The 27,516-nt window shown below is 42.9% G+C and overlaps 1 protein-coding gene across 2 annotated transcripts in view; it reads left to right on the forward strand.

Moving 5' to 3' along the window:
• Positions 1 to 27,516, forward strand: part of LOC134346874 (RNA-binding protein FXR1-like) — a 197,300-nt gene that overhangs the window by 127,524 nt on the left and 42,260 nt on the right. For both annotated transcript variants that reach the window (XM_063048682.1, XM_063048681.1), the window contains exons 4-6: positions 8,174 to 8,245; positions 18,347 to 18,495; positions 25,037 to 25,130. In XM_063048682.1, coding sequence (XP_062904752.1) covers positions 8,174 to 8,245; positions 18,347 to 18,495; positions 25,037 to 25,130 — 315 coding nt within the window. The remainder of the gene's footprint in view (positions 1 to 8,173; positions 8,246 to 18,346; positions 18,496 to 25,036; positions 25,131 to 27,516) is intronic.

A 27,516-nucleotide genomic window follows, 5' to 3' on the forward strand; every position in this document is an offset into this window, starting at 1 on the left:
TTGGAAAAATTTAATAATGCTTGGATAAATCTTACATTAAAAGTATGGCAGAAGGTGGTTAATTCATGTGGAATTAATAACATGCTAAAACTCTTTAGATGGTGTGCATATGATACCGAATTCCTTCCCAACAAAGGAGATAAAAGATTTGAGCTATGGATAAAGAAAGGTCTTACAACCTACCTCTCATTTATAGATAAAAGAGTATTACAAAGTTTCCAAATCCTGCAGGACAAACATGGCCTAGAACATGATGACTTTTTTTTTAGGTACCTTCAAATACGAAACTATGTTAACCAGAGTTGTAGATATACAGACCTATCAACAGTAGAATTAGAATTTTTCAAGATTCTGAATTCGGCTTGCAGTTCAATACCTAGTAAATCAGTTTTTCGCCTATATAATGCACTGTTCCATGCTAAAAATATAAATACACTGTATATTAAAGAGAAGTGGGAGAAAGAAGCGGGGTTGGTACTTTCAGAGGAGGCTTGGGGGAAAATCTGCAGCTTTCAATGGTCCTCAACTAATTCTTTGACTTGGAGAGAACATTGTTGGAAAAACATTATAAGATACTTCAAGACCCCATATCAGGAAAAATATAAAGATACAAATGTGATGTGTTGGAGAAGGTGCGGCTCCAAGGAGGCAAATCATTTTCATATTTTCTGGGATTGCACTAAATTAAGTCTATTTTGGGAAGGTATTCATAGAACATTAGTTAAGGTACTTAGGTCCCAGATACCTCTGAACTTTGAGACGCTCTATTTGGGGCATGTATTGTTCCTTGAACAGAAGGAAGATATAAAGTTGCTGCAGGCCCTCTTAGCGGCAAGTAAGAAATCAATCACTAGAAAATGGCTAAATCCAATACCACCTACATTAGAAGATTGGTACGAAATTATCTTGGAAATATTTAAAATGGAAAAGTTGACTTACTCCCTGAGAACTCAAAAAGAAACATTTTATCAAATCTGGAATAAATGGATTGAATATATAACCCCAATGCGAGCAGACTTTAGATGACTCTCCTAATGATTTATATTGCTCTTCTCATCAACACAGTAATATTGCTAACGTAAGCACCCCTAGTCTAAATGTTTTTTTTTGGAAAATAGAGAATTAACACAAGTAAAGGGAAAGATTTGGGAAAGGGATAAAAAAAAAAGAAAAAATTAAGTAAATAAGTACATAGGGATTGGATAATTATGTCTGCGGGCAGGAACAAGCACGAACAAATTGGGATATAAACACCTACAATGGTTGGTATATAGGCTTGTATGCAACATTTTGGACCAGTGGAAATGGTCCAGAAGGGTTGTATGGAAACTATTATTACCATTTTTCTTAACAACTAATTTCATTACTTAGCCTAATAGGTTAGATTTACCACAGTACATAATTATCTATTTAAATGTTTATTTTCCTTTTATATCATCTCAATGTGTACTTAAGAATGTATAAATAATTGTAGTTTTATACATATAAAAAAAATGGAAAAGGTTATATGTGTGAAAAAAGTACATGATAATTGTGAATTCCTTATCCAAATAAAAATAAAATTTAAAAAAAAGAGACTCGTAGGCACATGGATGAAAAAAATGCAGGGCTATGTGGGACGGAAGGGTAACATTGATCTTGGAGTAGCTTAAAAGTTTGGCATAACATCATGGACCGAGGGGTCTGTATTGTACCGTACTGTACTGTAGTAAATCAATCTGCAAGAATCTAATCTACACCTATTTTATACTTTATGACTAAAGTATCCGTTTATCCTTGCTGGATTTTTTTTCCCCCTCACAATAGCTCCATTCACACAAGTAATTTTCTTGGGTCAAACTCAGTTGAAGCTGCTGGACTCTGAGCTTTAGTGCTAGCAACTGCTTGTTTGCTGGCAACTTGTGTTGATACTTACAGGGTTAGTTTTTCCCCATTTAGCTGCGTTTCTGAATTGAATGCTTACCCAGCTGCAGAGCAGTAAGCTATTGAAACATGAGCATCTACAGAAACTCTTAAAGTCAGTAAATAAATAAGCATCTCTGGCAAGAAGCATTCAATAGTTGTAATCAGAGAACAGCATGGAAATTGGCTCTTCCTATCCACCAAGTCTCATTTTATTCCTCCTATGTTCCCATTAACTTGATGTCTGAGAGGCAGGGGCCTGTCTGGATGTGTGGGTGGGAAATGCTCTGTTTTCCTGTTTTGTGTTCTGCTGAACATTGTGGACATGCTATGTAGGTGCCAGAATTTGTGGTGACATTTGCAGGCTGCCCGCAGCATATCCTTGGGTTGTGTTGGTTGTTGATGCAAACGATGCATTTCATGGTATACTTCTATGTATATGTGATAAATAATTGAGTCTGAACTCCCCTCAGACTTTATACAGGTTTCCCCCGCCATCCGAAGGTAGAGCGTTCCTATGAAACAGTTCATAAGCCGAAATGTCGTAAAGCGAAGAAGCAATTACCATTTATTTATATGGGAAAATTTTGTGAGCGTTCGCAGACCCAAAAATAACCTACCAAATCATGCCAAATAACACATAAAACACAAAATAACAGTAACATATAGTAAAAGCAGGAATGATATGATAAATACACAGCCTATATAAAGTAGAAATACTTTTCCACAATCATTACTGCACTGTTCTCCGTAGCGAAAATCTTACGCAAGTGCCGTCGGCAGAAAATCTCAAGCAAGCACTGTTGGCAAAAACACTCTCTCCAGTAACCTTTAAGCTATGAAGCTGCCAAATCATACCAAATAACACGTAAAAATACACAGCCTATATAAAGTAGAAATAATGTATGTACAGTGTAGTTTCACTTACCGGAATTGGGAAAGCGCGGAGTACACTGATGGTATGTTAGACTGAGTCGTCGCAAGTTGGGTGGTGCAGTGGCCCCCACCCTCCAGGCTGCTAACCGATACATTGCCGCGAAGCATGCAGCGTTAGCCGGGAGGCACCCAACACATCTTTAAGAAAAAAGCCGAAATAAACATGCTAATTAATTAGGTGAGGCCCGGCACGTAATTGTTGGCCCAGATCAGTGCCGATTTCCGATTGTGTCGTCTCTGATCTGGGCCGACAATTACGTGTCGGGCCGCACCTAATTAATTAGCATGTTTGAGGAAATTACCAATAGGCTAGACAAGGGAAATGCAGTGGATGTTGTATATTTGGATTTTCAGAAGGCCTTTGACAAGGTGCCACACATGAGGCTACTTAACAAGATAAGAGCCCATGGAATTACGGGAAAGTTACATAGAGTGTTAGCTGATTGGCAGGAAACAGAGAGTGCAAATAAAGGGATCCTATTCTGGTTGGCTGCCGGTTACCAGTGGTGTTCCACAGGGGTCAGTGTTGGGGCCGCTTCTTTTTACATTGTACATCAACGATTTGGATTATGGAATAGGTGGCTTTGTGGCTAAGTTTTCTGACGATATGAAGATAGGTGGAGGGGCCGATAGTGCTGAGGAAATGGAGAGTCTGCAGAGAGACTTGAATAGATTGGAAGCTTGGGCAGAGAAGTGGCAAATGAAGTACAATGTTGGAAAGTGTATGGTTATGCACTTTGGCAGAAGAAATAAATGGGCAGACTATTATTTAAATAGAGAAAGAATTCAAAGTTCTAAGATGCAACGGGACTTGGGAGTCCACGTACAGGATACCCTTAAGGTTAACCTCCAGGTTGAGTCAGTGGTGAAGAAAGCGAATGCAATGTTGGCATTCATTTCTAGAGGAATAGAGTATAGGAGCAGGGATGTGATGTTGAGGCTCTATAAAGCGCTGGTGAGACCTCACTTGGAGTACTGTGGGCAGTTTTGGTCTCCTTATTTAAGAAAGGATGTGCTGACGTTGGAGAGGGTACAGAGAAGATTCACTAGAATGATTCCAGGAATGAGAGGGTTAACATATGAGGAACATTTGTCCGCTCTTGGACTGTATTCCTTGGAGTTTAGAAGAATGAGGGGAGACCTCATAGAAACATTTCGAATGTTGAAAGGCATGGACAGAGTGGATGTGGCAAAGTTGTTTCCCATGATGAGGGAGTCTAGTACGAGAGGGCATGACTTAAGGATTGAAGAGCGCCCATTCAGAACAGAAATGCGAAGACATTTTTTTAGTCAGAGGGTGGTGAATCTATGGAATTTGTTGCCATGGGCAGCAGTGGAGGCCAAGTCATTGGGTGTATTTAAGGCAGAGATTGATAGGTATCTGAGTAGCCAGGGCATCAAAGGTTATGGTGAGAAGGCGGGGGAGTGGGACTAAATAGGAGAATGGATCAGCTCATGATAAAATGGCGGAGCAGACTCGATGGGCCGAATGGCCTACTTCTGCTCCTTTGTCTTATGGTTTTATGGTCTTATGGTTTATTTCGGCTTTTTTCTTAAAGATGTGCTGTGTGCCTCCGGGCTACTGCTGCATTCTCCGCAAATCGGTATCTGTCTGCGGCTGGGTGTTGAGGTGGTGGGACACTGGGGTGTCATCTCGTCGTCGTCTTGTTTCCATTAGGGCAGGCAGCTCATCTTCTCCTGTGACTGCCTGCCTCGATGTCGAAGGTCGAGGTTTGTCGTCTACTGTGACTGATGTGTAAGGCTTGATTGACTGCTGAGCCTCGTGCATTTTTCTATCATACAGTTCTTTGTAAGGACTCAAGCCATCTTGCAAATATCCCCTAAACCTACGTACCCTTCCAAAATTAAAGTCGTACTTTATCATTGCAGCGAAAATCTTAATCTGTCAGTTCTTGGTGATGGGATGCCAAAACCTCTTCAACATCATGTTTGTCAGCTTCCACAAGCCAAACTCACTTCGTCCGTACTTCGTTCACCACGATCGAAATGCTTAGTTATGTCCAGTTTTACGCTAAGTGTAACACCCTCACAAGCTCTTTTAGGCTTTTCCGATACCATAGAACTCATCTTGCAAACGGCTGCTCACAGGCACGTGTTTAAGCAATGCTGGCTAGAATGCCGTTCCTGGGGAGAGCGGCTGCTCAGGGCACGAGATGCCTTTTATCGCGCACTACTTTTTTTTTCATAAGTGAAAACACTTTCTGAAAGCGAAAACAGGGAACTAATGTAGGTCTTTCGTAGCAGTAAGGTTTCGTAAAGCGAACGTTCGAAAAGCGGGGGACACCTGTACTCACTTACATACTTGGAGTAATTTAATGTGGAAACCAGAGGACTCGGGGAACCCTATGTGGTCTGGGAGAACAGGCAAACTCCACGAGGCACAAGGAACTCGGTGCTGAAGGTGAGGAGGTGGCTGTACCCGGTGCTGCTCTGTTCCAGATTGGTTTTTCCTTTAGAAGCTGGAGGATGTGCTGAGTCTTTCCAGGAGAATTGACAGGAACCTATCCAGTTGTTGCTTCATGGTGTGGTATTGAAACACCAGTGCCGAAGAACAGAAAAGACCTACAGTGCAGCCGATCCCAGGGAAAGCTCTTCCCACCAATGAGCACATCTACAAGAAGTGCTGCCACAAGAGAGCAGCATCTAGCATTAATTAAGGACGTCTCTTCCCCCATCCCCATCCCCCTATCACCACCATCCAGGTCATACTTATTTCACTGCTGTTATTGGGAAGGAAGCACTGCCTTGGGTGCCACACCACCAGGTTCAGGAACAGTTATTACCCAACAACAATCAGATTCCTCAACCAGCTTGGATAACATCACTCATCCCAACACTGAACACAAATCTATGGACTCACTTTCAGGGACTCGACAACTCGTGTTCTCAGTATTTATTATTACTCTTTTTGTATTTGTAATGCTTGTCTTTTGCACATCGGTTGCTTGTTGGTCTTTGTCGTTTATTTTTATCTTATTGTAGAGAGTGCGGATCACGCCCTTTTGGCCCTACAAGCTGTGCCACCCAGCGTCCCACCTATTTACAATGACCAATTAATCTACCAACTTGTATGTCTTTAAACTGGAAAGAAAACAGAACCCCCGGAGAAAGCCTGCGTGGTCACGGTGAACATGCAAACTTACAGCAGGCACTGGAATTAAAAACATAGAAAACCTACAGCACACAATGCTGTGCCGAACATGTATTTGCTTTAGAAATTACCTAGGGTTACCCATATCCCTCTTTTTTTCCTAAGCTCCATGTACCTATCCAGGAGCCTCTTAAAAGATCCTATTGTATCCACCTCCAACTCTGTTGCCGGCAGCCCATTCCACACACTCACCAGTCTTCTGCATTTTTAAAAAAAAAACCTTACCCCTGACATCTCCTCTGTACCTACTTCCAAGCACTTTAAAACTGTGCCCTCTTGTGTTAGCCATTTCAGCCCTGGGAAAAAGGCTCTGACTATCCACACGATTATTGCCTCACACTACCTTTTTCACCTCTATCAAGTCACCTCTCGTCCTCCGTCGGTCCAAGGAAAAAAAGACTTAAGTTCATTCAACCTATTCTTGTAAGGCATACTCCCCAATCCAGGCAACATCCTTGTAAATCTCCTCTGCACCCTTTATAGTTTCCATTATTAATGTTAAATTGTATTTTATCCCATGATAAGTTTAAAATCAGCCATCCCTTCTCGATAATATCATGGACACCTCATCAGTACATTTAAACCATCGAACTCTGCCTTTGGGTCGTGCTAACTGCTACGCTGCCTCATTGATTCTGTTCTATTCCTTTGTTATACTGTGAATGCCTGCAAGAAAATGAAACTCAAGGTAGTATATGGTGATGTACATGTACTTTGATAAATTTACTTTGAATTTGAAAATGTTGAAATCTGAAACTGGGAGGCTGAAGGGAAAAACCTGAATTGCAGTATCTTTCCACATATGCCAGGGAGCTTTTGCAATACAACAGTGAGTGTAAAGCTAGGTGCCTACTGTACTGGACATCTATAATGTTCCTTGCCTGTAGTTATGCTATGTAACCATGGCAGAGAAGACAGTGTACCATCACTCATTACAGTACGTGGCATTTGGTTAAAAATGTGTCATGTTTCCTTTGGAACGTAACACATATGCATGGAGCAAGAATGACAACAGAACAATATAATTAAACATTTTTACTGAGTCATGTTAGCCAAGGGCAACTTGCAGTGTGGAGTGACAAACTGGACCTGCTTAGATGAAAAACGTGTGCACTTAAAAGCCCACGTAAAAAGAGAGGGTCCTTCTGCTCCTAGAAGGCCCAACCGATTCACTGAGCGATCAATCAGCCTGCTGCATTCTCACAATTGATCCGGTGCTATTCACTGGATTGGTCACCATTGTGTTCTTATTGAGGGGAACTTGCTTTGCTCTGGGTGAGCTATATATATCTCTATAATTGACCTTGATTTATTGATTTCCACTTTGCAATCTGGTTATGGTCTTCCCATGTGTTCTGATGCGCACCATTTGTGCCATAATCCAATACATAAATTTGCAGCTTTGGTGTCAGCTTATTGCTTTGCTCCTATAGCCCAAAGAATGAACCTCAAGGAGTAGAGTTACACTGGCGATATTGGCCACTTTGTGACACAACTTGCATTCAACATGAATAAGCCAAATCTTTTAGGTTGCACTATACTGACATCCTGACTAGCTGTTCTCACTTTCTTGCTCAAGTGACGTGGAGGTGGACGATTTCAAGGTCGCTTTAGTCCACAGTGGTCCCTTAGTAGCGGAGGGGGAAGAAATGGGCCTCCAATTCGTAGAGAAAACTGAGTGATTGTTGAAAATCTATCTTCACGAGTCAGCTGGCAGCTTCTCGTTATGTCGTGGGCCTTGTGATGAGGAGTGGCAGGAAACATGTTCCCGATGATGGGGGAGTCCAGAACCAGAGGCCACAATTTGAGAATAAGGGGTAGGTCATTTAGAATGCAGTTAAGGAAAAACTTTTTCACCCTGAGAGTTGTGGATCTGTGGAATGCTGTGCCTCAGAAGGCAGTGGAGGCCAATTCTCTGGATGCTTTCAAGAAAGAGTTAGAGCTCTTAATGATAGCGGAGTCGAGGGATATGGGGAGAAGGCAGGAACGGGGTACTGATTGTGGATGATTCACAATGAATGGCTAGCTGGCTTGAAGGGCCGAATGGCCTATTCCTGCACCTATTGTCTATTGTCTAAGTGCTTTGTTGGAATGATGAGATTCAGTTTTTCCAAAACAGCCCTGTCCCAAGATCACCACATGATTTTTTTGTCAATGTCCTAGGTATATTCGAGAGCTAATGAACATGAGCCCTGTGGATGGTGGCTGGCCAGGGTCCGGATGATGAAAGGAGATGTAAGTATGTGTTGGATTGGTTTGTAGAATTGCTATTTTCCTTGTAGTTTTACTTTCATTTGCTTGTTTGTATCTTTATACAGTTCCAAGAGAAAGTTTGTGAACCCTTTGCAATTACCTGGTTCGAACACAGTCTAGGCTGGAAAACGTATGTGAACCCATATATTTAATAAATGGTAGAACCTCCTCCAAATAATTCCTGTAGCTGCTAATCAGACTTGCCCAATGGCAAGGAGAAATTTTAGATCATTCCTCCATCCAAAACTGTTTCAGTTCATCAATATTTCTGGGATACCTTGTGGGCCATGCCACAAGATCTCAATTGGGTTGAGGTCTGGAGTCTGACTTGGTCATTCCAAAACATGAATTTTCTTTTTAAACCATTCTAATGTTGATTTACTTTTACGCTTTGGATCATTGTCTTGTTGCATTATCCAACTTCTATTAAGCTTCAGGTGATGGATTGCTACCTTGACATTCTCCTGTAAAATGTCTTGATACAATTTTGAAAACATTGTTCCCTGAACTATTGCAAGCTGTCCAGGCCCTGAGGCAGCAAAGCAGCCCCAAACTACTATGCTCCTTCCACCAGTCTTCACAGTTGGGATGAGGTTTGGTGTTTGTGTGCAATGCCCTTTTTCCTCCAAACATAGCAGTGTACATTTCTGCCAGAAAGTTAAATTTTTGTCTTATCTGTCCACAAAACATTGTCCCAGAAATGTTGTGAAAGAGGTTGTCTTTTGCAAACTTGAGACAGGCAACAATGTTTTTTTGGAGAGCAGAGGTTTCCTCTGTGGTGTCCTTCCATGAACACCCTTCTTGTTCAGTGTTTTTCTTATAATGGACACATGAACAGAGATTTAGTAAATTCTAGAGATGTCTGCAGGTCTTTTGCTGTTACCCTTCAGTTCTTTTTCATCTCCTTCAGCATTGCACGTTGTGCTCTTGGTATAATCTTTGATGGATGCCCACTCCTAAGGAGAGGAGCAACAGTACTGAATTTCTTCCATTTGCGGACAATTACTGTGGACTGATGAACATCCGGGTCTTTGAAAGTGCTTTTGTAGCCTTTTCCAGCTTTATGCACCTCTATAATTCTTATTCTAAGGTTCTCTGAAAGTTGTTTTGTTGAGATGTGGTGCATATAAACAGACCTTTCTTGAGAAGAGCAGGCTCTGTCAGTAACCTGACTTCGTGTGTCTTTTTTATAGGGCAGGGCACCTCTACAGCCCACACCTCCCATCTCATTACAAACAAGAGAAAATCTGCAGATGCTGGAAATCCAAGCAACACACACAAAATGCTGGAGGACTCAGCAGGCCAGACAGCATCTATGGAGAAAAGTTCAGTCGAAGTTTCGGGCTGAGACCCTTTGGCAGGACTGGAGAAAAAAAGATGGGAGTAGATTTAAAAGGTGGGGGAGGGGAGAGGGAAACACAAGGTGATAGGTGAAATCGGGAGGGGAGGGAGTGAAGTAAAGCGTTGGGAAGTTGGAAGAGATACAGGGCTGGAGAAGGAGGAGTCTGATAGGAGAGAACAGAAAGCCATGGAAGCAAGAAGAGGAAGGAGGACCACCTGAGGGAGGCAATGGGCAAATAAGGTAAGATAAGGTGAGAGGGAAAAGGGGGTGAGGAATGGTGATGGGTGGGTGGCATGACCAGAAGTTTGAGAAATCGATGTTCATGCCATCAGGTTGGAGGGTACCCAGCTGGAATATAAGGGGTTGTTCCTCCAACCTGAATGGCCTCATTGCAGCAGTAGAGGAGGCCATTGAAAGTGGAATTAAAATTTGTGCCCACTGGGAGATCCTGCTTCTTCTGGTGGGAGGCCATGCCGGGAGCACTGGACGCGTTATATGACCCCAGGTGAAGTGTTGCCTCACCTGGAAGGACTGTTTAGCCCTGATTGGTAGTGAGGGAGGTGGTGCAGGGACAGGTGTAGCACTTGTTCCACTTGCAAGGATAAGTGCCAGGAGGGAGATTAGCGGGAAGGGACAAACGGACGAGGGAATTGTGTGGCCTTCTGTTTGTCAGTGAGACCCAACACAAATTGGGAGACCATATCGCCGCGCTTCCGGTGTGGCCTGCTGTACATCGGTGAGACCTGACATAGATCGGGAGACTGTTTCACTGATTGCCTACACTCTGTCCACCAGAAGAAGTGGGATCTCTGAGTGGCCACACATTTTAATTCCACTTACCATTCCCATTTCGATATGTCAATCTATGACCTCCTCTACTGTCGCAGTAAGGCCACATTCAGGTTGGAGGAACAACACCTTATATTCCTTCTGGGTAGCCTCTGACCTGATAGCATGAACAGCGATTTCTCGAACTTCCATCAATGCCCCCCGCCCCCCCCACCATTCCCCATCCCCTTTTCCCCCTCTCATCTATCTCCTTGCCTGCCCATCGCTTCTCTGGTCTCCCTTCTTTTCTTGCTTCCATGGCCTTCTGTTCTCTCCCATCAGACTCCCCTTTTTCCAGCCTTGTCTCTTCCACCAACTTCCCATCTTTTACTTCATCCCTCCCCTTCCTGGTTTCACCTATCACCTTGTGTTTATCTCTCCCCTCCCCCACCTTTTAAATCTCCTCCTCGTCTTTTTCTCTCTCCAGTCCTGCCCAAAATATTGACTGTACTTTGTTTCCATTGATGCTGCCTGGCCTGCTGAGTTCATTTTGTGTGTGTTCCTCCAACCTCATTGATAGGAACACCTGACTCCAAATAATAGCTTTTGTAGAAGGCATTACCCCAGAGGTTCACATACTTTTTTTTAACCTAGACTGATTGTTTAAATGGTTTACTCAACATTGACAAGAACAAGTACAATTGTTTGTGTTGTTAGTTTAGGCAGATTGTGTTTGTCTGTTACTGTGATTTGGATTAAGATCCGTAATGCAGAAAGCCAGGTGCTGGAAAGGGTTCACAAACTACTGTATGTTCCTGTATACATGTTATAGTTCAGTGTTTGTATGATTGCAGATGCCTTTGTGTATTTTTAGTGTCAATGGTGGGTATTGCATTGCTTGAATAGGGTTATCTTATTGGTTCACTGTTATCTATGGAATTAGTGGTCTGGTATAAGAAGACCAAATCGCATTCTTTCTTCTGCCACTGTACTCCTTGCTCTTTTGATCTCTGCGCTCTTGCTTTCCCCTCATTTCATTAATTCTTATAACACTTAATAAAACTATTGTAAGCAGCAAGTTTTAATGCCTCATTCTTGACTTCTGAGGAACCTTGCATCACAGTCATCAACATCCGACTATGCTACCCAAAAGAAAACCAAACTTGTTTTCTTTGGGGAAGCAAACATTGCAGGTAGAATCACCAAATTAACGATTGTAGGGAATTGCAGGCAATAAGAATCCGTGAAGTATTAAGTACCAGATCCTCAATTATACAATTTAATGAGTGCTTTGAAAATCTTGTTACATGCCTGCAAATGGCCAATCCAGTTTGACTGTAATGTGCTTTAAGTGTACGCTTACTGTCCAGACCCTGGCTTTGGTCTGTCTGGATCATAAAACCTGACATTGAATTGAATTGACTTTATTACTTACATCCTTCATATAAGACCATAAGACAAAGGAGCAGAAGAAGGCCATTCGCACCATTGAGTCTGCTCCGCCATTTTATCATGAGCTGATCCATTCTCCTATTTAGTCCCACTCCCCTGCCTTCTCACCATAACCTTTGATGCCCTGGCTACTCAGATACCTATCAATTTCTGCCTTAAATACACCCAATGACTTGGCCTCCACTGCTGCCCTTGGCAACAAATTCCATAGATTCACCACCCTCTGACTAAAAAAATGTCTTCACATTTCTGTTCTGAATGGGCGCCCTTCAATCCTTAAGTCATGCCCTCTCGTACTAGACTCCCCCATCATGGGAAACAACTTTGCCACATCCACTCTGTCCATGCCTTTTAACATTCGAAATGTTTCTGAGGTCTCCCCTCATTCTTCTAAACTCCAAGGAATACAGTCCAAGAGCGGACAAACGTTCCTCATATGTTAACCCTCTCATTCCCGGAATCATTCTAGTGAATCTTCTCTGTACCTTCTCCAACGTCAGCACATCCTTTCTTAAATAAGGAGACCAAAACTGCCCACAGTACTCCAAGTGAGGTCTCACCAGCGCCTTATAGAGCCTCAACATCACATCCCTGCTCCTATACTCTATTCCTCTAGAAATGAATGCCAACATTGCATTCGCCTTCTTCACTACTGACTCAACCTGGAGGTTAACTTTAAGGGTATCCTGTACGAGGACTCCTAAGTCCGGTTGCATCTCAGAACTTTGAATTCTTTCCCCATTTAAATAATGGTCTGCCCGTTTATTTTTTCTGCCAAAGTGCATAACCATACACTTTCCAACATTGTACTTCATTTGCACTTCTCTGCCCATTCTTCCAATCTATCCACGTCTCTCTGCAGACTCTCCGTTTCCTCAGCATTACCGGCCCCTCCACCTATCTTCGTATCGTCAGCAAACTTAGCCACAAAGCCATCTATTCCATAATCCAAATCGTTGATGTACAATGTAAAAAGAAGCGGCCCCAACACGGACCCCTGTGGAACACCACTGGTAACCGGCAGCCAACCAGAATAGGATCCCTTTTTTCCCACTCTCTGTTTCCTGCCAATCAGCCAACGCTCTATCCACGTATGTAACTTTCCCGTAATTCCACGCGCTCTTATCTTGTTAAGTAGCCTCATGTGTGGCACCTTGTCAAAGGCCTTCTGAAAATCCAAATATACAATATCCACTGCATCTCCCTTGTCTAGCCTACTGGTAATTTCCTCAAAAGATTGTAATAGGTTTGTCAGGCAGGATTTTCCTTTAAGGAATCAATGCTGAGTTCCGCCTATCTTGTCATATGCCTCCAGGTACTCTGTAACCTCATCCTTGACAATCGACTCCAACAACTTCCCAAGCACCGATGTCAAGCTAACAGGTCTATAATTTCCTTTTTGCTTCCTTGCCCGCTTCTTAAATAGCGGAGTGACATTTGCAATCTTCCAGTTTTCCGGAACCATGCCAGAATCTATCGACTTTTGAAAGATCATCGCTAATGCCTCCGCAATCTCCACAGCTACTTCCTTCAGAACACCAGGGTGCATTCCATCTGGTCCAGGAGATTTATCTACCTTTAGCCTATTCAGCTTCCTGACTACTTTCTCTGTCGTAATTGTGACTGCGCACACTTCTCTTCCCTGCCATCCTTGAGTGTCCGGTATACTGCTGATGTCTTCCTCAGTGAAGACTGATGCAAATTACTCGTTCAGTTCCTCTGCCATCTCCTTATCTCCCATTACAATTTCTCCAGCATCATTTTCTATCGATCCTATATCTACTCTCACCTGTCTTTTACTCTTTATATACTTGAAAAAGCTTTGAGTATCCTCTTTGCTAGCTTCCTTTCATAGTTAATATACGTGAGGAGTACAAATCTTTACATTACGTCTCCATCTAAATGTGCAATTATAGTAATTTATAATATTATGTACAACAGGATAGTCAATATAACATAGAAATACAGTTGTGTCAGCATGAATTAAGCAGTCTGATGGCCTGGTGGAAGAAGCTGTCCCAGAGCCTGTTGGTCCTGCTTTTTATTCTGCAGTACTGTTTCCCAGATGGTAGCAACTGAAGCAGTTTGTAGTTGGGGTGACTCGGGTTCCCAGTGATCCTTCGGGCCCTTTTTACACACCTGTCTTTCTAAATGTCCTGAATAGTGGGAAGTTCACATCTGTCCACACCATTCTCTGCAGAGCCCTGTGATTGAGGGAAGTAGAATTCCCATACCAGGCAGTGATGCAGCCAGTCAGGATGCTCTCAGTTGTGCCCCTGTAGAAAGTTCTTAGAATCTGGGGGCCCATACCAAACTACTTCAACCGTCTGAGGTGAAAGAGGTGCTGTCGTGCCTTTTTCACCACTCAGCCGGTATGTACAGACCATGTGAGAGCTTCAGTGATGTTTATGCCGAGGAACTTGCAGCTGTTACCCTCTCAACCCCAGATCCATTGATGTCAATAGGGGTTTTATTTGCACTGACTTTCAACCAAAGCACATACTCTCCTGAATGTTTTTTTAAGGGCAAGGTTCTGAAATCCAGAGCAACACAAACACAGTGGTGGAGGAACTCAGCAGGTCATGCAGCATCTATAGAGGAATAAATAGTCAATGTTTTGGGCTGAGGCCCTTCATAAAGATCCCAGCATTTTGTGTGTGTTGTCCAAGTGATCCATTTGTTCAATAATATAAAGTAAATAAATTTGTGAAGTTGTGCATCAACTTGCTAGGTTTAATCAAAAATGTACATTATACAGGCAACCTACCTTCAGATTTAACTCCTTCATTTCCCATATCCACTGGTTTTAACAATGGTCAGTGTTCAGAACTCCTGTCTCTATATGATCATAGGACATAGAACTGTACAGCACAGTACAGGCCCTTAGGCCTACAATGTTCTGGCGATCAGTTAATCTACTCAAAGATCATCTAACCTTTTCCTCCTACATATCCCTCCATTTTTCTTTTGCACATGTACAAAAGAAGTCCCTCAAATGTATCGGCCTTTACCACCACCCGTTCCATGCACCCACAACTCTTATTTTTTAAAAAAAAACTTAACTCTTTCCATTCAGAAATTATGCCATTTCTGTTCTGGAAATGAGCTTCCAGATATCCACTCTAACTATCTATGTATCTTATTGTCTTGTACACCTCCATCAAGTCACCTCTCATCCTGCATTCCAAAGAGAAAAGCCCTAACTCATAAGACTAGATCTCCAATCATAGAGGTGTGGAATGAGCATATATTGATTATTTGTAACCTTTTCATTAAGGAATGATGACTATTTAATGGGAAGATGTGAGCACACTTGTGGAAGATTATTGTTGGGATCGAAAGGACTAGAGGTGTGAAGAGGCTGGCGTGGAGCATTAGCGCCACTAAGTCAATCTGGCCATGGGGCTTTTTCCCGTACTGTATTATCCTATAGTCAGCGACTGAGGACTGAGTCGAGAATAGGGAATTTCAAAACTTCAAGTGCATTTATTAACAAAGAAAGTATAAATGATACTACCTGGAGATTTGATTACTTACAGGCAGTCACAAAACAAGGAACCTAAAAGAACCCAATTAAACAAAAGGAGACCAAAACCCCCAGTGCCCGCAAAGAAAGAGGGGCGAAATACAAAATAATCATAAACAATAGAAGCGAGCAACAACTACAGCATTCCAAACTAAATTGTACCTTGGATCCAAATTCCTGGAGCCCAAAGCCTTGGTATTCAGTTCATCATATTAGCAGAGTAAATCGCTGCAAAGTTCACAGACACTAAGCCCAGCAGCCGGGGGCAGTCTTACAGCCTAGTGTCATGGAGAGAGAAGCCCCGAGACTATCCAGACAGCATTTAAGTTGTCTGAACCTTGAACTAGGACCCAGGCCCAGCCTCCGGCGAATTGCTCAGTGCCTAGATTTCACTGCCGAAGGAGCCGTTCTCAACCCCTCTAATTCAGCACTGTGCCATATGTCTTCTTCTGAGAGTTATAGAAAAGTACAGAACAGAAACAGGCCTTTAGGCCCAATCCAGTTGGTGTCAAAACCATTTAAACTGCCTTCTCCCATTGATCTGCACCAGGACCATAAACCTCCATACCCTTACACCCAAACTTCTCTTAAACATTCAAATTGAGCTTGCATGCACCACTTGTGCTGGCAGCTCATTCCACATTCTCATGACCCCTGATTGTAGTCCCACCCAACCTCTGGAAAAAGCCTGCTTGCACTTACCCTATCTATCCCCCTCATAATTTTGTATACCTCTATCAAATCTCCCCTTAATCTTCTACATTCCAAGGAATAAAGTCATAACCTATTCAGTCTTCCCATATAACTCAGGTGCTCCAGACTCAGCAACATCTTTGTAAATTTTCTTATTTACATTATTCCTACAGATAGGTGACCAAAACTGCATACAATACACCAAAATAGGCCTCACCAGTGTCTTGTACAACTTCAACATAACATTCCATCTCCTATACTCAATACTTTGATTTATGAAGGCCAATGTACCAAAAGCTGTTCACAACCCTATCTGCCAGTGGTGCTACTTTCAACAAATTATGGGCCAGTATTCCCAGATCCCACTGTTCTACCACATTCCACAATGCCCTACCATTCACTGCATCAGACCTACCCTCATTGGTCCTACCGTAGAACACTTCACACTCTGAATTCCACAGGCAGATGACAGTGCTGAAGATGAAGTAGGTAGTTTACAAACAGGGGCAATGTTATAGTGAGGAGAGGCTGACAACAGGGTAGAATTACAATCAACATGAAGGGCAGACAAAATCGAAAAGGGTGAATTCAAGACTCAAAGTATTATATTTGCATGCAGTATACAGGATAAGGTAGATGAACTTGCAGCACAGTTACAGATTGACAGGTATGATGTAGGCATCGCTGAATCATAACTGAAAGAAGATTATAGTTGGGAGCTTAATGTCCAAGGATACACATTTTATCGAAAGGACAGGCAGGAAGGCAGAAGGGGTGGTGTTGCTCTGTTGTTTAAAAAAAAATCAGATCATTAGAAAGAGGTGTCATAGGGTTGGAAGGTTTTGAATCATTGTGGATAGAGCTAAGGAACTGCAAGGGTAAAGGATAGTAAGGATGTGGTCTGCAAATTACAACGAGAGAAAATGCATGCCAAAAGGGCAATATTACAATAGTCATTGGGCATTTCAGTATGCAGGTAGATTGGGAAAATCAAGATGGTGCTGAATTACAGGAGGAAGAATGTAAAATGCCTACAAGATGGCTCTTTAGAGCAGCTTGTGATTGAACTTACCAGGGAATCTGCTATTCTGGATTGGGAGTCCTTACGCAGGATTCCCTAAAGGTAAGTTTGCAGGTTGAGTCTGTGGTGAGGAAGGAAAATGTGATGTTAATATTAATTTCAGGAGGACTAGAATATAAAAGCAAGGATGTAATGTTGAAACTTTATAAAGCACTCGTGGTGAAGTATTGTGATCAGTTTTTGGCCCCTTACCTTAGAAACGATGTGCTGAAACTGGAGAGGGTTCAAAAGAGGTTTATGAAAATGATTCTAGGATTGAATGGCTTGTCATATGAAGAGTGTTTGGCTCCGGGCCTGTATTCACTAGAATTCAGAAGAATAAAGGGTGGCCTCATTGAAACCTATCAAATGGTGAAAGGCCTTGATTGTGGATGTGGAAAGGATTCTTCCTATGGTAAGAGTCTAGGACCAGAGGACACCACCTCAGAACAGGGGTATCCTTTTAGAACAAAGATAAGGAATTTCTTTAGCCAAAGAGTAGTGAATCTGTGATTCTTTGCTGCAGGTAGCTGTGGAGGCCAAGTCTTTATGTATATTTGAGGCAGCGGCTGATAGGTTTTTGATTGGTCAGGGCTGAGAAGAAAATTGGATCAGCTGTGATGAAATGGCAGAGCAGATTTGATGGGCTAAATGGCCTAATTCTGCTCCTATGTCTTATGGTACATCTACCATTTTTCAGCCCATTTTTTTGCAGCTGGTCCAGATCCCACTGCAAGCCTTGTTAGCTTCCTCGCTGTCCACTACACCGCCAGTCTTGGTGTCATCCGTAAATTTACTGATCCACTTAACCACATTATCATTTAGGTTGTTGACATAGATAACCAACACTACCGACCCAGCACCAATCCCTGTGGCATTCCACTAATCACGTGCCTCCATTCAGAGAGGAAATCATCTACCACTCTCCTTCTTCCACAAAGTCGATGTCTAATCCAATTTGTTACCTCATCTTGAGTGCAGTGTGTCAACCTTCATGACCAATCTCCCATGCAGGACCTTGTCAAATGCCTTACTAAAATCCATGTAGACAACATCCACTGCCTTGCTTTCATCACCTTTCCTGTTAACTTCCTCAAAAGGGAATGTAAACCAAAAGCTTAAATGGGGAAAAAGAGAGGAATGAGAACATGTGTAGACCTATTGTAATTAGCTCAAAATCTTACATAAACACTCTCTCCAATCTAACATGAGTTTTGCTGAGGATTCCTGTTTATTTTCCAGTTTTATGTCATAGAGTATGCCGCCTGTGATGCCACTTACAATGAAATAGTCACGATGGAGAGACTTCGCCCGGTCAATCCCAACAAGACTGCCACCAAGAACCTGTTCTACAAACACACCATTCCTGTGCCAGATGATCTCAAAGAAGCGTGAGTTTTGTTTGAAAATTCAAAACATCTCTTGCCGGCATGGGAAGTGGTGGATGTGGTTTAATTGCAAAATTTAAAAGACGTTGTAGAGGCATATTGACGGGTGGATATGATTGGGTATGATCCAATTGCAGGTAGATGGGAGCAGCAGAAAAGCATGTTGCTACAGACTAGATGAGCCAAAGGGCCCGTTTCTGTCCTGTCATGCTTTGTCTATCCCCATAGCAGAAAGAACAGTGTGAGATATTTAACTCTATCCCCATAGCAGAAAGATCTGTGAGATATTTAACTGTCTATCCCCATAGCAGAAAGAACTGTGAGATATTTAGCTCTGCATTTCTTTAAGCTGTATTACTGTGAAAGCAGTGAGAAATTACTTTTCAATTTGGTCCTTATCTGCACAAGATCCTTGTTTTGGGCTGGGTAGGAAATACGCTGTGTTCCTGGGTATCTCCTTAAGGTGACTGTGCCATTGTTTGGAATAGATTGATGAGAAGTAGGAACAGGAGGAGACCTGGCAGTCTGTCCAACCAGTCATCAAAGTTCAAATTAAATTCATTATCAAACTATATGTGTGTCACCTTTGTACAACCCTGAGATTCATTTTCTTGCAATTATATTCAAAAAATCCATTAACCGTATAGAATCAATGAAAGACTGCACCAAGTGGGCATACAACCAGTATGCAAATGATGACAAACTGCAAATTCAAAAAGAAATGATAATAAATAAACAATTGATATCAAGAACATGAGATGAAGAGTCCTGGAAAATGAGTCCTTGGGTTGTGGGAACAGTGATGGGACAAGTGAAGTCATCCATTTTGGTTCAAGAACCTGATGGTTGAGGGGTAATAACTTCCTGAACCAGGTGGTGTGAGTCCTGAGTCTCCTATATATACCACCTTCATTATGGTAGCAGAAAGAGAGAGAGCATGTCCTGGGTGTTAGTGTTTCCCAATGATGGGTGCTGCTTTCCTGTGACAGTGCTCCACGTAGATGTGCTCAATGGTGCGGAGGGCTTTCCCTGTGATGGACTGGGCCATATCCACTACCTTTTGTAGGATTTCTGTTCAAGGGCTTTGGTGTTTCCATACCAGGCTGTGATGCAGCCAGTTAACATACTCTCCACCACACATCTATAGAAATTTGTCAATGTTTTAGGTGTCATGCCAAACCTTGGCAAATTCATAAGGAAGTAGATGTGCTGCAGTATTGCACATGTGTGGTGGGCAGGTCCTCCAAAATAATAACACCGAAGAATGTAAAGTTGGTGGCCCTCTCCACTTGTCATCCTTTGAGGACTGGCTCATGGACCTCTGGTTTCCTCCTCATAAAGTCAGTAATCAGCTCCTTGGTCTTGCTGACTTTGAGGGAGAGGTTGTTGTGACACCACTCAGCCAAATTTTCAATCTCCCTCGTGTACACTGAGTCACCACCACCTTTGATTAGGCCAGCAACAGTGGTGTCGTCAGCAAACTTGAATATGGCACAGAGCCTTGTGGTGCACTTCTGATGGAAATTGTGGAGGAGATGTTGCAATCTAAACTGACTGGGGTCTGCAAGTGAGGAAATAAAGGGTCCAATTGCATAAGGAGGTTTTGAGGCCAAGGTCTTGAAGCTTATTGATTAGTTTTGAGGGGATGGTGAAGTTGATGCCGAGCTGTAGTCAATAAAGATGTATGCAACTTTGCTATCCAGATATTCCAGCGTTGAGAGAAGAGCCAATGGGAAGGCACCTGCTATTGATCTGTTACATGTGTAGGAAAATTGGAGCAGATCCAAGTCACTTCTCAGGCAGGAATTAATGTTTCATCACCAACTTCACCAAACATTTCATCACTGATACAGTTGATACTGGATGATAGTCACTGAGGCAGGTTACCATTCTTCTTGGGCACTGGTATACAGTGAAGTCAGAAGTTTACAGGCACCTTGGCCAAATACATTTAAACTCAGTTTTTCACAGTTCCTGACATCTAATCCTAGAAAACATTCCCTGTCTTAGGTCAGTTAGGATCACTACATTATTTTAAGAATGTGAAATGTCAGAATAATAGAGAGAATGATTTATTTCAGCTTTTATTTCTTTCATCACTTTCCCAGTGGGTCAGAAGTTTACATACACTTTGTTAGTATTTGGTTGCATTGCCTTTAAATTGTTTAACTTGGGTCAAATGTTTTGGGTAGCCTTCTCACAGTAAGCTGCTGGAATTTTGTTCCATTCCTCCAGACAGAACTGGTGTAACTGAGTCAGGTTTGTAAGCCTCCTTGCTCGCACACACTTTTTCAGTTCTGCCCACAAACTTTCTGTGGGATTTAGGTGATGTCCACTCCAATACCTTGACTTTGTTGTCCTTAAGCAATTTTGCCTCAACTTTGGAGGTATGCTTGGGGTCATTGTCCATTTGGAAGACCCATTTGTGACGGAGCTTTAACTTCCTGGCTGATGTCTTGAGATGTTGCTTCAGTATATCCACATAATTTTCCTTCCTCATGATGCCATCTATTTTGTGAAGTGCACCAGTCCCTCCTGCAGCAAAGCACCCCCATGCTTCACGGTTGGGATGGTGTTCTTCGGCTTACCCTTTTTCCTCCAAACATAACGACGGTCATTATGGCCCAACAGTTCAATTTTTGTTTCATCAGAGCAGAGGACATTTCTCCAAAAAGTAATATTAGATTAGATTAGATTATGAGGACACTCAGTCCTTGTTTATTGTCATTTAGAAATGCATGCATTAAAAAATGATACAATGTTCCTCCAGAAAGATATCACAGAAACGCAGGACAAACCAAAACTAAAACTGACAAAACCACATAATTATAACATATAGTTACAACACTGCAAATCAATACCGTAATTTGATAAAGAGCAGACTGTAGGCACGGTTAAAAAAAAAGTCTCAAGTCCCAATAGCCCCATCATCTCACGCGGACGGTAGAAAGGAGAAACTCACCCTGCTATGAACCCCCAAGCGCCACAAACTTGCCGATGCATTGGAAGTACCTGACCGCAGCCAATTCTTGAGTCCATCCGAAAACTTCAAGCCTCCACCCAGCCCTCCAACACCGAGCACCATCCACCGCCAGGCACTTCAACCCCGCCCCGGCCGCTGAGCAACAAGCAAAGCCGAGGACTCGGGGCCTTCCCCTCCGGAGATTCTGGATCACACAGTAGCAGCAGCAGTGAAGCAGGCATTTCAGAAGTTTCACCAGATGTTCCTCCGTGCTCTCACATCTGTTTCCATCAAATCAGGATTGTGCACGGCACCCTACTTGACAGATAACAGACATCACCACCGGAGTGGCCGCGCAAGCTGCATCACGCCGCCGTCTTCTCCTCCCGCTTATCTTTGTCCCCATGTGCACTTGCAAACTGTAGTCTGGCTTTTTTATGGCAGTTTTGGAGCAGTGGCTTCTTCCTTGCTGAGCAGCCTTTCAGGTTATGTCGATATAGGACTCATTTTTCTGTGGACATAGATACTTGTCTACCTGTTTCCTCCAGCATCTTTACAAGGTCCTTTGCTGTTCTTCTGGGATTGATTTGCACTTTTCGTGCCAAAGTACATTCATCTCTTGGAGACGATGCGTCTCCTTCCTGAGCAGTATGATGGTTGCGTAGTGCTATGGTGTTTATACTTCCGTACTATTGTTTGTACAGATGAACATGGTACCTTCAGGCGTTTGAAAATTGTTCCCAAGGATGAACCAGACTTGACATCATTTTCTGACCTCAATCCGATAGAAAATTTGTGGGCAGAACTGAAAAAGCATGTGCGAGCAAGGAGGCCTACAAACCTGACTCAGTTACACCAGTTCTGTCTGGAGGAACGGAACGAAATTCCAGCAACTTACTGTGAGAAGCTTGTGGAAGACTATCCAAAATGTTTGACCCAAGTTAAACAATTTAAAGTCAATGCTACCAAATACTGACAAAGTGTATGTAAACTTCTGACCCACTGGGAAAGTGATGAAAGAAATAAAAGCTGAAATAAATCATTCTCTCTACTATTCTGACATTTCACATTCTTAAAATAGTGATCCTAACTGACCTAAGACAGGGAATGTTTTCCAGGATTAAATGTCAGGAACTGTGAAAAACTGAGTTTAAATGTATTTGGCTAAGGTGCATGTAAACTTCTGACTTCAACTGTAAGTGAAGCCTGCGGGTACCTCAGACTGGCAAAACAAAAGGTTAAAGATCTCAGTGAACACTCCAGCCAGTTGATCTGTATGGGTCTTTAGTATCCAGCCAGGTTACCCCATCCGGGCTGGATCCTTTCCATAGGTTCATCCTCCTGAAGGATGCTCGCACATCTCAGAGATTGAAATCACAGGATCAGCGGGGGATGTGGGAGTTCATGACGTTTCCTTCATATTTTGATGGTCCAAGCGAGCACAGAAGGCATTAAGCTCACCTGGAAGTGAAGCCTAGTTGTCACCTATGTCGCTTGATTTCACTTTCTAAGAGGTGATAGTATTCGAGCCCTGCCACAATTGATTAAGCTTAGTTCGGTATTGCCATTTTGCCTGTGAGGTGGCTTTCTAGAGATTGTACCTGGACATCTCTAACTTGGTTGCCAGACTTGATTGCTTCTTATCTGGCCCTCAAAAGATTGCCGATCTCATGGTTCATCCAGGGCTTCTGGTTGAGGAAGATTCTGAAAGATTTTGTGGGAACACACTCGTCTATAACAGTTTCTATAAAGTCCTTGACATCCGTGTTGTATTCATTCAGATCCACAATTGAGTCCTTGAACACGGCCCAATCTACCGACTCAAAGCGATCCTGTAGCCACTCTACAGCCTCCTGCGACCACCTCTTTATTGTCCTAATCGCTGGGACTTTGCTCTTTGGCCTCTGCCTGTATGCAGGTAGGAGAAGGACAGCCAAGTGATCAGCTTTCCTGAAATGTGGTCTGGGTGTTCCTTATCTTAGTATAACAGTGGTGTAGTCTGTTGGAACCTTTGGTGCTACAGGTTATATGCTGATGGTAATTGGGCAGTCCTTTCAAGAAGCCTGGTTGAAATCCCCTTCATTACATGAAATGCATTGGGATGGACTGTTTCTTGTTTGGTGACAGCATCATGCAGTATCTCAAGTGCTTGATTATAGTCGGACACTGGTGGTACGTAAACTAAAGTCAGGATCCCAGAGTACTCTTTATAAATAGAATGGACGGCATTTGATCATTAGGGGTTCAAGGTTGCAGGAACGTGAGTTCAACAAAACTGCCACATCGGAGCACTACAGAGTGCTTATCATGAAACACGCTTCCACCATTTGTCTTTTCCAAGTTAGCAGTTCACCTCATCCTGTGCATCAAGAAGCCTTCTGGTCTGAACGCTATATCTGGCATGCTGGGAGTAAACCATGTTTCAGTAAAGCATAAAACACATTTCTCATTTACATTTCATAAAGCAAAAATGCCCTCAATTTTGTTCTCCAGTGACTACACACTTAGTAACAAGATGCTGGGTTGAGGGGTTCTCATTCTTCTGTGTTTCAGCCTGACTTGGACTCCCCACCTCACTTCCGTCCATGGCTATGAACCTTCGTCTGCTTAAAGGTGCCATACCTGTTTGCTTGAGAGTTAAGTCCGTCAAGTCCTTCAGAAGATCATGAAATCTGTAGTTCATTAAGTTCATTTAAAATTGGTCGTGGTGATTTTCCCACACTATAACAGTGGCCACTGTACTGTTAGCCTCCTGGGTGAGCTTGTTCCTGTGATTTTACCACACTGTAATAAGCTCAACCATAGGGCTAATGGTGTGTTGGCCTTTGAACTATGGGAAGGTAATATGTTGCTGTAGCTAGTGTTGGTTTCCTGGGTGACTGGGAAGCTCTAAAACTGCTATTTCACCCCAGTGTCTCTATCTCTGCACAATCAAACTAAGGAACACAAGTTAGGCAGAATCTGTGGAGGGAAATGGACATTCGGGTTGAGACCTTGCAGTAGGACCCTGATACATGGGCTGACATAAAGGGGTGTTAAACCAATTTTGTTTTACCTCTCCTATCATCTTGCTACCTTTCAAAGCAATTAGGGTAGAGCTTCAGGTTCTATGGTGGAGTTTCACAAGGTGAATACTTGAAACTTTTGAATATTGAAAGGCCCAGGGACAGAATGGACATGGAGAGGACGTTTCCTATATTGGGATTTTAGGATCGGGGGCACAACCTCACAATGCAAGGGCATCCCTTTAGAACAGATGAGAGGTATTTCTTTTCAATGAATCTATGGAATTCATTGCCACTGATGGCTGTGGAGGCCAACTCATTGGGTATATTTAAAGGGGATGTTGGTGGGCTCTTGATTAGTTAGGGTGTCGCGGGTTCTGGGGAAAAAGCAGGTGAATGGTGTTGAGGGATAATAGATCAGCCATGATGCAGTGGAGCAACAGACTCAATGGGCCATATGGCTTAATTCTGCTCCTATGTTTTAGAGTTATGGTCTTGTAGATCTGGAGTGATGCTGAGGAATGGGATATTTTTGTTTTTGAACTTCACTGCCCATCCAGTCTGGTTACTCTTACAGCTGCGCAAATGAGAATGCCCACAAGGATTTCAAGAAGGCTGTTGGAGCACACTCCATCGTGTACAACACTGCCAGTAACGAGCTGGTCCTGCTGGTAAGAGCATGTTGATTTAATTCCACTGACTACTCAAGTTGTGTGCTGACCAGCTCCTTTCCTTTGGCCAACAAGCATGGATTAGTTCTCCTTTAACTTTGGATTGGGCTGCATATGGAGAATTATGTGCCACTCAGGTCACCTCATTGCAGGAAGGATGTGGAAGCTCTGGAGAGGATGCAGAGGACATTCACCAGGATGCTGCCTGAATTAGAGCAAGGAGAGGTTGGATAAATTTGGGCTGGTTTCTCCGGAGTGTCAGAGACTGAGGGGGAAGACCTGATACAGGTTAATAAAAGAGAAAGTCAGAAGCTTTTCCCTAGGTGGGACAGCATGATACCGTAGTCCTTAGTATGACACTTTACAGTACCACCAACCAGCTTCAATTCCCACCGCTGTCCGTAAGGAGTAGTACATTCTCCCTGTGAAAGTGTAGGTTTTTTCTGGGTGCTCTAGTTTCCTTCGACAGTCCAAAGATGCTAATTGGTTAATTGGTCATTGTAAATTGTCCTGTGGTTAGTCTGGGGTTAAATCAGGGAATTGTTGGGCAGCACAGCTCAAAGAGCCTATTCAGCACTCTCTCAATGAATAAATAGGTAGATATCAAATACTAGAGACCATGACTTTAAGTTGGGGGGGGTGGACTTTAAAGGATGTGTGAGACAGGGGCATTAAGGGCTAATATGAGCATAATTTTAAAGTGATTGGAGGAAAGTATTAGGGCGGATGTCAGAGGTACTTTACACTGTTGTGGGTGTGTGGAATGCGCTCCCATTGGCGGTGGTAGAGGCAGATACATTCAAGAGACTCTTAGATAGGCATATGGATGATAGAAAAATGGAGGGTCATGTTGGAGGGAATGGTTAGATTGACCTTGGAATAAGTTAAAAGATCAGCACACCTTTGTGGGCTGAAGGATGTACGATGCTGCAATGTCCTATACATTTGGTTAGTTATTGGTGCCTGGAGTGGGCTGCCGGGGAAATTTAGGGAGCAGACACGATCATGGCATTAAATTTAATTTAGATGGGCATGTAGAATACAGGGCATAGAGGGGTGTCAGTTATCTGCAGGAAAGTAGCATGAGTGTAATTTGCCATTGATCTCATGGGCTGGATGGCCTGTTGCTATACTGCACTATTGGATGAACAGGTTGAGATCTTCCCATGGTTAGATGTTTATACAGCACAGAGCAGTGATATAGACTCCGTGGAGGGAGTACAGTTTGATGCCTGCTCTCTGCAGACCTTTGCCATTTTCCCCACAGAGAATTTTCCTTGTGCTGAAGCACATGGGCTGTGTTCAGTTGTGATGTCACCCCCGGCCCAGTTGTAGATGGTACCTGCTTGTGTGTCAGCATGGTTTCTGTAAAGGAAAATCTTGCTGAAAAATTTGTTATTGGAGGAAGTATAAGCAGGGAGGACGAAGGAGAGGTAGTGGATGTCATTTACTTGGATTTTCAGAAGACATTTGATAAGGTGCCATAGATGAGGCTGCTTAATAAGATAAAATCTTATGGGGTTACAGGAAAAATACTGGCATGGGTAGAGGAATGGCTGATGGGCAGGAGGCAGTGAGTGGGAGTAAAGGGGGCCTTTTCTCATTGGCTTGCTAGTGACTAGTGGTCCTCAGGGGTTAGTATTGGGACTGCTACTTTTCACATTTTTTGTCAATGATTTAGATAATGGTACTTTGTGGCAAAGTTTGCAGATGATATGGAGACAGGTGGAGGGGTAGGTAGTTGTGCTGAGGTAACAATGTTACGGAAAGAAGGTAGAAGAATGGGACTGAAAGTGGAATTACGGAGCAGACTCGATGGGCCGAATATCCTAATTCTGCTCCTATATCTTATTTTATTAACAAACAGGTCCACCTAATAAAAGTGGCAACTGAGTATATATTCCCGAGGGTGTTGGTCTTCCATCCATTGAGGATCTGTATGCGTTGGGCTTTAAATGACCAAGTGTGGTTTGTGCTGTAATACATCCTGGCCCTTTTGCAAGAGGATAAGTTTATGCAGAGTGGCCTCAGGCATTCTGTTCAAGAGCAGCAGAAACCTAGTGGATTATCTGTCTATCTGATTATCTGTACAGGAGATTAACCCAGAGAAATGGAAATAAAATTGTGAGGCTGCAGGAGGACCAGCTCATTTTGTAGAGATAAACATTGAAAGTTTCAGGTCGGTGAAGTTCTGTCACCATGACAGGGAGGTAGTGGCACAAATGATAAGTTATAAAATTAGGGAGGAAACAGTTGTGCAGGATAGAGACTACCGTTGGGTAAAATACAGAGAGAGGGTGCTAATGAGATAGGTGAAGAAACAGGCAATGCAGCAACTTTGTGGGGCAAACGTGTTGAGATTCACACAAAATGCAGGTCAGGTAGC

Source organism: Mobula hypostoma, chromosome 5 (assembly GCF_963921235.1).
Source record: "Mobula hypostoma chromosome 5, sMobHyp1.1, whole genome shotgun sequence".
Classification (NCBI taxonomy): domain Eukaryota; kingdom Metazoa; phylum Chordata; class Chondrichthyes; order Myliobatiformes; family Myliobatidae; genus Mobula; species Mobula hypostoma.